Below are 13,048 nucleotides of genomic sequence, written 5' to 3' on the forward strand. Positions count from 1 at the left end.
ATGCTTAAATGGGTTAAAACTTTGGAAGGTATTGGGATGGGATGAATATACTTTGCATGTGAGGAGAGCATGACTTTTGGGGGGCCAGTACAAGAGTGCTATGGGTTAAACTATGTCTCTCAAAAATTCATATATTGAAGTCCTAACCCCAAGTACTTCCTCAGGGAAAGGGTCTTTACAAGCTCATCAGGTTAAAATGAGGTCAGTCAAGTGAGCCCCAATCCAGTACGCCTGGTGTCCTTAGAAAAGGGAAATTTGGACACAGAGACACAGATAGAGGGAAGACAATGTGAAGAGACATAGGAGGAGGCCACACCATCTAAAAGCCAAAGAGGAACTTGGAACAGATCTTTCCCCACAGCCCTAAGAAGGAGCCAACTCTATCTACCTTCATTTTGGATTTCCAGCCTTCAGAACTGAGACAACAAATTTCTGTTGTCTTGTTACTGCAGCCCTAGCAAACTAATATTTAATACAACACCGTTTAATACTAGCAGTTTAGTATAAAAACGTTAATATTTTTTTCAGCTTTATTGAGATACAATTGACAAATAAAAATTGTATATGTGTAAAGTATACAATGTGATGTTTTGATATACACAGACATTGTGAAATGATTTCCATAATTCAACTAATTAACTTATCCATCATCCCACATAGTTAACTTTGTAGGTGTGTGGTGAGAATATGTAAGACCTACTCTGTTAGCAAATTTCAAGTTTACTATACAGTATTATTAACGCTCATCACTATGCTGTATATTATCTCTCTAGAGCTTATTAATTTTGCATAACTGAAACTTTGTACCCTTTGACCAACATCTCCCCCAAAACATGTTAATGTTTAAATCATAACATCTGTGTGATATTTGAACATCTGTTAAATAGCTATTGATCATATTTTGCAGTAAGATGCTGCTAAAGACTTTATTTCCCTTAGAAAATATATGTAATGAAGGTAGAATCACATCTTAATAGTCGTGTGTTTCTTACTCATATTCTGCATTTTATTATTGACCAAAAAGGAAAAAGTCAAAATAGAATGCTCTGAGAGCATACGCAAAAGAAAAAAATAACTGATAAGCAATTGTAATATACTAATAAGTCATTTCCAGAATATAGCTAAGCTTTAAATTTCAGAGCTAAAATCACGGTTGTAATATGCAATAGATCAAATCTTAAGAGAAAGACTGATTTATTAAAAGTACATAATTCCCCATCAGATAAAATCTGTAGACAAATAAATAGGATTATGCCTGAAAGCCAGACTCCTATTAACTCATTCAAATTGGATTAATGGACACTCTAAATAACAAGCAAAACAGCGTCATCTTTTATGTCATTCTGAGATCAGATTCAGCTAAGAGTTCTCAAAAAAAAAAAAAACCAATTAGATAATTTCCTATTTTTCATCATTATAGCTTTTGCTTCTTAAATTTGAAACTACTTAAAAAGAAATCTCTGCTTAATTAGGCATTGTACGTACATATGGTATCAATAGAACAAAGAATATCTAGGAGATTAGAAAAATACTCAACCTTTTAGCTTTGACTCCTGTTTTACATCTGTTCCTAGTACGTTCCTTTGAAATAAAAAATAGTTACTTCTTTTATACGTTATATGATTTAAAACAAGAAGGTCAATTATCATGTTGTAAATTAGTACTGAATAATCCCTTTTGTTCTTCCAAGGTCTTATTTTCTTTTTTTTTTTTTTTTTTTTTTTTTTTTTTTTTTGAGACAGAGTCTCACTTTGTTACCCGGGCTAGAGTGAGTGCCGTGGCATCAGCCTAGCTCACAGCAACCTCAAACTCCTGGGCTTAAGCGATCCTCCTGCCTCAGCCTCCCGAGTAGCTGGGACTACAGGCATGAGCCACCATGCCCGGCTAATTTTTTTGTATATATATTTTTAGTTGGCCAGATAATTTCTTTCTATTTTTAGTAGAGACGGGGTCTCACTCTTGCTCAGGCTGGTCTCGAACTCCTGACCTGGAGCGATCCACCCGCCTCGGCCTCCCAGAGCTAGGATTACAGGCGTGAGCCACCGCGCCCGGCCCCAAGGTCTTATTTTCAACCAGAAATGAGGAAGTTTGAATGAGCTATCTGTATTGGTACAGAGCAAGGTACACCTTTCTTCACCTACCTCCCACATGCTGCCTTCCTCTGGATTTCTTGGTGCCCCTCATTGTCTCTGAGCAGTGACAACCTTGAACAGGTACTCTGGGAGTCAGGGCTCATGCCCCCAACAGCCAACAGGATGGCTCTCTCTGGCGTGAGAGAGCTAGGGCCACCTGCTCTCCTCCAGATATCAGTGGATATCACAGAACAGGCAAAATATTAATTTCCCTCCTCCCTCTTCTTCTCCATACCACCCAGTTCCCAGATGGTCTCACAGTATCAATGTCTTTTTTTTTTTTTTTTTTTTGAGACAGAGTCTCACTTTGTTGCCCGGGCTAGAGTGAGTGCCGTGGTGTCAGCCTAGCTCACAGCAACCTCAAACTCCTGGGCTTAAGCGATCCTCCTGCCTCAGCCTCCCGAGTAGCTGGGACTACAGGCATGCGCCACCATGCCCGGCTAATTTTTTCTATATATATTTTTAGTTGGCCAGATAATTTCTTTCTATTTTTAGTAGAGACGGGGTCTCGCTCAGGCTGGTCTCGAACTCCTGACCTCGAGCGATCCACCCGCCTCGGCCTCCCAGAGTGCTAGGATTACAGGCGTGAGCCACAGCGCCCGGCCAGTATCGATGTCTTTTGACATTCAACCACCTTTTTATAGGAGAGCAAATAGGATGACTAGTAGTTTATTGGGAAAGCTTTGGAAGTTAATGAATGCAGCATCATTTCTTTGATATATGCTGAGTGGTTACTCCCATGGGAATAATAAGCTTTTTTTTTCCCCTGCCCCACCGGATAGAGCCTGCCCTTAACACCATCCTGCTGTGCGTAGGGGCGTAGAGACCAATGGTACCCATCCTGCGGGGCATGGAAAACTCAGCCCAGATCTGTGCAAAGAATACATGGCCCTGAGACACAGTCATTGAAGTGGAGCTGCAGCCACTGCACTCGTTAGTTGGGAGAGACTTATAGGAAATATAGGTGCCTAGCTGGGTCCATACATTATGGGGGCAGAGCTGGCTCGGCCACTGACAGGCTGTGTGACTTAACTTAGTTAACTTCTCTTGAAGTTGCAGTCCTGACAGGTTACAAGTGCTCTGGATGCCATTTTAATGTAATGTTTTATATTTTGGTTTTTTTTTTTTGTTACATACAGCCTCCTTGGAGCATGTTCTTCAATGTCTAAGAGTCCATTGGTGGCCCAAGGCCAATTAAAACCAAGCCTCCAGACAGGCTTTACTGAAATGTATTAATGTTAAACATTTGCAAACAACCTGATTCAGGCATTCATCTTGCAATATTTAGGGTTTAAGACCTTTTGTTTCTCCAGCTGGTAGAGAAAAAATAATTTCAGCAAAGATAGGTAAGATAGCTGGTCTTGGCTGCATTAGCCTTGGGGGAGTAGGGGCTGCTGTCCTACAGCTTCCCTGTTCATTAGATGAGAACTTTCCCTACCTGTTCTCAGTCACTTCTGAAAGCTCGATAGGACTTTTCTGAAAATGGACTGTCTCTCTGCCACAGTACATGCAGATTATTTGGACACACAGTGTCCTTTCTATGACCTATTAAATGCCACTTTTTCTGTATACTTCACGGCAGAGCCAGTTATTTGTGGAGTAAGGCATAATGAAAAGTCACCCTGAAGTGACAGCAGCATGTGAAAAGTCCTTCTCTACAGGACACATTTTTAGTGACAGCAAAATTAATTCACAAGATAAAATTGTCCTACTTAATGCCTGTAAATCTCAATTTCCCATCTATAATTATAATAATTACTTACACTTATTGAGTACTTACTGTGTGCCAGGCACTATTCAAAGACTTTTCTGCGTAGTAATCCATTTAATTCTTATAATAGCTGTATGAGGTGGGACCTATTGTTACATATAAATTAGAAATAAGACACATAACCACCTTGCAGGGTTTTTGCAAGAATCACATGATGTGTTGCTTATGAAAACCTTGGGCAGAGTGCACAGTTTGTATTTCTTTTCCCTCCCACTTAATGATGGACTTGAAATGCAACTCAGGTTTAAAGAATAAATTTGGGGTAATGTGAGATAGAAGTACAATATGGACAAGTGAAATTGCCCTGGATAAAGAAAATTTTAATAATCTAAATATTTGGCTAGAAATCAAATTTGCATTTTCTACTCAGAGCTGTCATCAACCTTTAATGGGTTGGCATATTCTAAGGAAGGAGAAAAGAAGTTATCCTACACTTGTACTGGTTTCTTCTGCCTGTCACCTAGACTTCATAGTATAGCAGTTACTACTTCTGATGCTCTTTCACTCTTTCGTTCATTCATTTGATTAACAAATATTTATTACATACCTGCTATGTGCCAGTCTTTGGCACAGGCATTAGATATCAATGGTGAACATCACATACTCTCTGCTCTCATGAAGCTTAAAGTCTAGTGTGAAAGAGGGACATTAATGAATTTGCGCGTGGATGAATAACTCCAAACAGGCTTAGCAACATGGTTTGAGGAGCATATGGAAAGGCTTTCTGAAGAAATGGGACTTAAACTGGGAAGTAGGAGGGAAATCAGAAGAGTGTGAGAAATGAGCAATATGAGAGTCATAGGGTTTTGCCACATGGAGGTTACCAATAACCTTAGCAAGAATTTTTTTTGGTGTGTCTAAAGTGGAAGACAGACTGGAGTGTCCTAAAGAGAGACTGAGTAGGAGAATAGCACATGGGAATAGCACATGAACAAGGTATTTGTTCCCAGAGTGAGAGGTGCTTGAACAGGAACCAAAACTGCACTCATACAGGAATATTTGCTTGGTAAAATTTCACATATGCAGACTAATAAAAGTTCTACTATAAAAAAAAATTTTTGGACAAGGCAGTAGCTTTATAAAATATAACGTTTCTTTCATTTACAGTAGAACTTTACCTGTGCTTCAATTAAAAACATATTTTTAAAATAATGCTTTTCAGACACACTGGACTAACATTGCATAAATACATATTGTTTCAAATTTATTACCTCTTAAAATTCTGTTATATAAACAAATCTGTGCTAATGAGATGTACTAACATCCTATTTTAGTGGATTAAATAGACCCACAGCATTTTACAGGATGATTAAATATTTAGAGAGAAAATTAACTCTTTCAAGCCACTAGCAGAGTATTCTTGCTTTGGGAATCAGCTGCTGCTGCAGCCGTGAATAACACAGGCATCTGCAACACTGTCAAAAATTAAAAGAAAAATTTGAGGATGACAGTTACAGATTTTTATTCCCCTTGGAGCCATTTCTATCAATATAGTTTCGATGCATCTATTTTTACTGTTGTCAAAAATTCTTTAACATTCTACATTAATTGCATAAGGAAGAACATTAACTACTATTTTATTTATAGAAAACTATTACTCTGCACTGTGACTAAATGGACTCTTATAATACTTAAGAAATTGATATGACTCTATTAAGTGCCTAACACTTCACCCAGGCAAGGGCGTCATCTTCAGCTGAAAGCAAGGGGAGCCTGATTCCAGATGTTAAATAGATTGAGACATAAAAATTGACCCAAATATCTGTAGTAAATATTTTCTCTGATACTAGTTCCCTTGACATCCTTCCCTCTCGTCACTGTATATTTTTCTACAAAGAAAGTAATTAAGAAACAGCATGTTTAGTAAACTAACAGGTAAGTCACTGTTGATTAGATATGGAAACCACATTCTAAGAAAATGGAAAGAAGCCGCCCTGCACACCTGATTGTTATGTGAAACCCACTGACAAAAACAAATAAACAAACAAAAAAACAGATTGCCAGCTATTCAAGTTCGCCAGCCTGGAAGCTGATCCTTTTTCCCAAAAGCTGAGCAGAAGAAAAATATCAAGGTTGTTTTGCAAGTACTGTATTACAAGATCCGGAATCAGCTGCTTTATCAGACAGCCAGCTAGAAAATCCTATTTGCAAAACAGCTCCTGCCAGCTTCTTTTGTGTCCGAAGTGAGACTCAATTTGGGCTAGAAAATACACTCATGTCAGCGGTAAGGAAGAGAAACGTCGTCCCGCCACCCTATCAGAAACACCAAGCCCTGGCTGAATGGACAACAGGAGCGCAGGCTCACACGCACAGAACTGACCGAGTACAGTCTTTTCCAGCCCTGAAGGACAATCCTTTTGTAGCTCCCGGGAAGGGGAAGGAGAGTATCCGGACCAGCTGGTGGGAGGCTGGCAGCGCGCGGCTGCACGGTGGCCGGCCATCCCGCCGGGAGCGCAGGAATGTAGGGGGGTAAAGGCAGCCGGAGTGGAGGGGAGAGCGCCTGCTCCCTCGCTAGGTCCCCGCGCTGCATCTGGGCGGCCCCCGAAGCCGGCAGGGGAGAGACTTGGGACTGCGGCGGAGCAGGGCATGGGCAGAACCCCTTCCCCCTGCTATTACCTGCAGCCGCTGAAGTGCAGCCACTGGCTCTTGCTAGATCCGCGCATCGGCTACCGGCTGGACAGCAGCTACCGCCTTCACCGCCTGCACCTGCGGCTCAGCGGACCTCTCTTTGGACAGGCCACCCTTGGGGCATCCCAACGCCAGGGTCCCATCTGTGGCCATGGCTGGGGCTTCTCGGCACCTCACGGGGCTGCCCTGGCAGCTCGTTGTGGCGTTCGCCTGCCTGCTTCGGAGTTGCCCCGCGCTGCAGGGACAGCTATCCTCCTCGCTTGGGATCGACCCCCACCCGGCGCTCTACTTGCCCACCTGGGGTGCACCCAACCGCAGTAGCCCCGACCGCCCCGGCGTCCTGATTGCCAACCCCGGGCTCAGGGTGCCCCTGGGCCGCTCGCTTTGGCTGGACCCGCTCCGGGACCTGGTGATTGGAGTGCAGCCCGGGGACCGGTGCGAAGTGACGGTACTGGATGCCCTGTCGCCGCTCCAGGGCGCGGTCTCCCCGCGCCGCTTCCCCTGTGCCTTCGGGCCCCGCCAGGTCCGGTACACCCACTTCGGCTCCCGCAGCCCGGGACGCGCCCGCGTGCGGCTGCAGCTGCGCTACGACGCCCCGACTTACACGCTGGTGCTGCCCTTCACCGTGCTAGTGGACGTGGTCTTCTCCCCGCCGGAGCTGGTGACGCGCAACAGGCGGTTGGTGGTGGAGAAGCTGCGGGGCTGGAGCCACAGTATCGACAGGAGGGTGCTGGGCTTCGCCTCCCGGGAGTCCGGGGCCGCGGGCACCCGCAGGTGCAGGCTCACCCCTCTTCCTCACGAGGGCGGCCCACTGCCCAAGTACGGGCGCTTGGTGGACGCCGTGGGGACCCCACTCCCCAGGGGCAAGGGTATAGACTGTGAGGCTTTTGTCCGGGCTGGGGTGCGCTATCAGCACACCGCCACCGCCTCCTCGCCCAACCGGGACTACGTTCCCATGATGGTGGAGCTGCTAGCGCCAGACGACGGAGGTGCTGGGTCAATGGAAGTTCTGATCCGGGAGCACTTCCAGCTGCTGGTGAGGATCCGCGAGGGGGCTGAGAACACAGCCCCCAGACCCAGCCTCGTGGCCCTGATGATGATGGAGGTGGATCAGTCGGTGCTAACAGCCCTGACTCCTGACGCGCTGGCCGCGGAGGACACAGAGTCAGACCCTGATGACTTGGTCTTCAACATTCTGAATGCCCCCACAAGCCCGCCAGGCCAGCAGGGCTACGTGGTCAGCACTGACGACCCCCTGGGCCTTCCGGTCTCCTTCTTTACCCAGCGCGAGCTTCGAGAGCTGAAAATTGCCTACAAGCCCCCTAAAGAGAACTCCGATGGGGAGCACCTCCTCCAGCTGGAGCTGGAGGTGGTGGATGGAGATGGCACAGCTTCAGACCCCTTTGCCTTCATGGTGATAGTGAAGTCCACGAACACCCTGACCCCAGTGGCTAGCTATTACCGGGGACTGCTGCTCTTTGAAGGTCAGTCAATGCCCCTGTCCAGCGCCCCTGACCTTCAGATCAGTGACAAAGATAACCTGGAAGAGGTGAAAATGGCTGCAGTCAGGGGCTTGAGACATGGGCAGCTGATGGTGCTTGGGGCACCTCCTGGGGGCAAGTATTTCAGATTAGCAGACTTGACAGCAGGGCACGTGGTGTACCAGCATGATGGCAGCAACACCTACAGTGACAACATCATCTTCCGCATGGAGGATGGGCACCACCAAGTGGAATTCCTCTTTCCCCTCACCATCATACCTGTGGATGATGAACCGCCAATGGTCAGTGTCAACACAGGACTCTCACTCACTGAAGGGCAGTTGGTTCAGATCTCCCCGTTTGTGCTGAGTGCTACCGATATTGATTCTGAGGATTCAACCATCCACTTTGTGCTGAAGAACCAGCTTCCAGAAGGGAAAGAGGGAGAGAAAGAGTGGGATCTGGCCCCTCATTCCTCCCACCCAAGCCACCACCTGGGGGACATGCTGCTGCGGCAGGCTGAACCACCTCTGTCCCCTGCAGATGAAGACTGGCACTACGTGGAAAAGGAAGGACTTTATGAGAAGGTGGTGACTGAGTGGCTGCAGAGAGACATAACAGAAGGGAAACTCTTCTACCGCCATCTTGGACCACACAGCCCTCAATCTGTAGTGGCCCAGCTGGCTTTCCATGTGCAGGATGACCATAACCCACCAAATCTATCCAACCAGCACTTCTTCACCATCAAGGTCCAGCCAATGGATGTGCTAAGTCCAGAGCTGTATCCAGGAACTACCCTAGAAATGACTGTACAAGCATACCAACTCACTCACTTTCAGAAGAAATTCCTCCAATACATTGACCAGGACTCAGATGACCAGAACCTGTGGTACACCCTACTAACACTCCCAACTGACACAGATGACAACTGTCAAGTCCCGGCTGGAGAAATCGTGCTTACTGATTCACCAGAGATACTTATCATGCACTTCACCCAAGCCCAGGTAAATCACCACAAAGTTGCCTACCAGCCTCCCCGGAAGCTGGGTATTGTACCACGGGTTGTGCAGTTCACCTACCAGGTGGAGGATGCTGCAGGCAATAGTGTGCAGGGAACATTCACATTATTTTTGCAGCCTGTGAACAACCAGCCTCCTGAAGTCACCAACAGAGGCTTTACTGTCTTAGCAGGAGACAGCTTTATCTTCAGCAATAATGAGCTGGATGTTACAGACCCCGACACGGACATTGACCAAATTGTCTTCATATTAGTCTGGGGTCCCCAGCATGGACACTTGCAGTACTTTAAAAAACGTATGGTCCCAGGGGATTCTTTCATGCGAGCTGATATTATTAATGGGAGTGTCTCTTACCAGCATGGCAGAGACCAGATCACCACTGACTCCTTCCATCTGGAGGTAAGTGATGGGGTGCATCATGTACCCATCACTGTCCAGATTTCTGTGCATCCCACTGTGGCTGACAAAAGTCCCAGGATCTCAATCACAAGAAGTCCATTATTGGATGTTTCCATAGATGTACTAGAGAATAAAGCCACTGAGATCACCATGGGTATCATCCATGGCAAAAAAGACTCAAGTGACTTGATGCTGTCTTTCATAGTGGAGAACAGCCCCAAGTTGGGCACTGTTTTGGTGAATGGTTTACCCACAGAACGATTCACCCAAGAGGACCTCATCAGTGGAGCAGTAGCCTATGTACACACTGGAGGTGAAGTTGGTTTCAAAGAGCAGCATGATGCCTTCAATCTCACCCTCTCTGAGGATTCTTACCAGTTTGTAGTGGGCAACAGCATAGTAGAGAGAGTGCAGGTGCAAGTAACTGTGCTGCCTGTGGACAATGAGGGCCCCAAGGTCTTGGTGGGGGAGTCCTTCATTGTCTTTGAAGGTGGAAAGAGCCTCTTGACCTTACAACATCTCAACATTGAAGATGTAGACACTCTCCAAGATGAAATTCTATGCACAGTGACTGGTCAGCCAGCCTCTGGCTACCTGGAAAACACTGCACCAGCTCCTGGTTCAGAAGTGTCCCAGCCTGGTAGCCCCATCAGTGCTTTCTCCATCAGAGATGTCCAAATGGAGTATATCAATTATGTACAGAGTATCCACAAGGGCGTAGAGCCACGAAAAGATCAATTCACCTTTTTTTGCTCTGATGGCATCAATGTCTCCCCAAATGTCTTCTTCCATATAACCATCTTACCCACCAACGATGAGCAGCCTGAACTTTTTGCCCATGAGTTTGTGGTATTGGAGGGGATGAGCCTGGTCATAGACACCCCACTGCTCAATGGAGCAGATGCTGACATGCCACCAAATGAGCTCCACTTTCAACTCACAGCCCTCCCTCAGCATGGACGAATCGTACAGCAGCTGGCCACGGGCAGCCAGCCCATCCGCAGCTTCACCTTACAGGAGATCCAGGAGGCCTCCACCATTGTGTACGAGCATGATGACTCAGAGACCACAGAGGACAGTTTTGAGGTCTGGCTGAGTGATGGCAAGCACACCACCCACAGGAAGGTGCCCATCATGGTGATCCTGGTGGATGATGAAACGCCTCAGCTGACCATCAATGATGGGCTGGAAGTAGAGACCAGACACTCTGCAGTCATCACGAATCAGGTCCTCAAGGCCACAGATCCTGACTCAGATGCTAAGAGCCTCAGTTTTGTTCTCCATTCTGGACCTCAACAAGGGCTTCTACAGAGGCTGAGGAAACCCAGAGGAGAAGTGAAAAACAACCTCACTCAGGGAATGAACTTTACCCAGGATGAGATAGACAGAGGCCTCATCTGTTATACCCACACAGGCCAAGAAGGGGTTGTTGACTTTGTCAGGTTTGATGTGACTGATGGGGTTAACCCTTTGATAGACTGCTACTTCAATGTTACCATTGGCAGTTCAGACAGGGTCTTCCCTGAGGTGATCAGCAAAAGGGCCACTTTGATAGAAAGTAGCAGAGTGACCCTCACCACCGATCTGCTTAGCAACAGGGACATCAATAGTCCCGATGAACAATTTCACTGTAACATCACACAGGCACCAAGCCTGGGCCACTTGGAAAGCTCTGACCACCCTGGGGAGCCCATTGCCTCTTTCACTCAGTCTCAATTGGTTAGCAACAAAATATCCTATGTTTACACTTCAAATAATGAGGAAAATATGGACAGCTTTGAGGTTCAAGTGACTGATGAACACAACATTGTGTTCAGAACCTTCAGGATCTTGATCACAGCTGCGGATCATAAGAAACCTATCTTGACCATCCATAAACTGACACTGCAGGGAGGGGATAGCAAACTGATCACACCTTTGGAGTTGACAGTGGAAGACAAAGACACCCCAGATAATCTTATTCTCTTTACCATCACCCAGGTCCCCATCCATGGCAAGATTTTGTATAATGGTAGCCATCCTGTGAACACTTTCACCAAGCAAGACCTGAGCAAGAACCTGATTAGCTACTGGCATGATGGCAGTGAGACCACTGAAGACAGTTTGTCCTTGACTGTGACAGATGGCATTCACACTGGTTTCCATGTCTTCCCCGACATTGCCCTGGAGACACAGGAACCTCAGGTAATGAGGATCCAGATAAGCTCCCTAGACAGCAGGCTCCCCGAGATTGCCATTAACAAGGGGGCCCCAGCCTTGAAGCACCTTCACACTGGACGCCTGGGCTTCCTGATTACCAATAAGTCTCTGAAGGCGGAAGATCAGGACAGTCCCCACAGGCTCCTGAAGTATAAAGTGACCAGAGGACCAACCCACGGCTTTATTATCAACACTGGCCTTGGAAACCAGAGCACTCGAGTGTTTACACAAGGTGGGTGCACATTCTTCCCTGACTACTCTGTCTCTCTCCTTCATTGGATCTGATCTCTCATCTGTTCTGTGTAAAATTGTTCTGATCTCAGACCATTTGCAATAAGAGTCTGGTTCTAATGAAATACAGTGGAATGTGAAATTATTCTGCAAACAAAAAGCAACAAGTCCTTTTTCAGCTATTTCATCAGAATGCCCATTTAAGAGGAATTCACAGATATTTTAATAAAGCTTGTAGTTGTAGCTTAAAACTGCAAAACACAGGAGGATAGCTTCTGCTTCTGACATAGTGTAAGATAAGGATACATTCATTTTGATAATATCAATTTGGTTTTGAAGTTTAAGAATGTCATATCTGAAAATCATTTGCATAGTTAATAAGTCTATATTTTTGATGATGATATTTGGTATCTAGATTTTGGATATGTTATTACACTGCACATTTTTATCATACTATTCAAATGTAATTTCTATATCCAAAAAAGCATAGAACTACATTTGCCTAAAATTATTTTTCTTTTATATTTGGTGTTACTACTAATGGTGAACTGGAGGCACGTCCCTCTGCTTTCCCAGGGAATATGACACCTGCTGGCTTTTGACTGTTCTTCATGTTGTCTTCTGACTTCTTCGGGTAGCTCTGTGCATGGGAAGTGAAGAGATGCATGAAATTTCCCACATATGTTACATGCAAACCTAGATGCCATCTCAGAGGAAAACTTATGGAGGGTGTTTAAAAAATAGTTTGGGTACATTTTCGGAATTGCTTCTAAAGCAAATGAAATCTTATGTGGCTCTATGAGAATTGTTCCTACAAATAAATACCCCCCAAAAGCAAACTGTCTTTAAAACACTAACAATTACCAATATAAAAACATAATTATAGATCCAGGTAACAAATTTTTAAAACACCCAAGGGAATAGGCAACAAAAATCATGATTTTATTCTCATTTTCTTTTTTCTAGGGATGCAGCAATCGTTCTTGTTTAAATTCATTTTGACAAATAGTCAATGGGTAGCCACCACTATGCCAAGCTCTGTAATTGTGCAGAAGACTTAAAATCAGATAGACCTGGCTCCCCGTAGAGTGCCGGGATGTTGTAAAGTACACATAACTGGAACGTCCTCCTCGTTGGACATTACCCCAGAGAACATGCACATAGTAGCACTGTAACAAAATTTTAAAT

General features: G+C 45.4%; 1 protein-coding gene across 1 annotated transcript in view; it reads left to right on the forward strand.

Moving 5' to 3' along the window:
* Window positions 1-6,682: 6,682 nt before the first annotated feature.
* Window positions 6,683-13,048, forward strand: part of FREM3 (FRAS1 related extracellular matrix 3) — a 59,852-nt gene continuing 53,486 nt past the window's right edge. Inside the window, exon 1 of the mRNA XM_045552201.1 lies at window positions 6,683-11,861. Coding sequence (XP_045408157.1) covers window positions 6,683-11,861 — 5,179 coding nt within the window. The remainder of the gene's footprint in view (window positions 11,862-13,048) is intronic.

This window comes from Lemur catta, chromosome 5, assembly GCF_020740605.2.
Source record: "Lemur catta isolate mLemCat1 chromosome 5, mLemCat1.pri, whole genome shotgun sequence".
NCBI lineage: Eukaryota > Metazoa > Chordata > Mammalia > Primates > Lemuridae > Lemur > Lemur catta.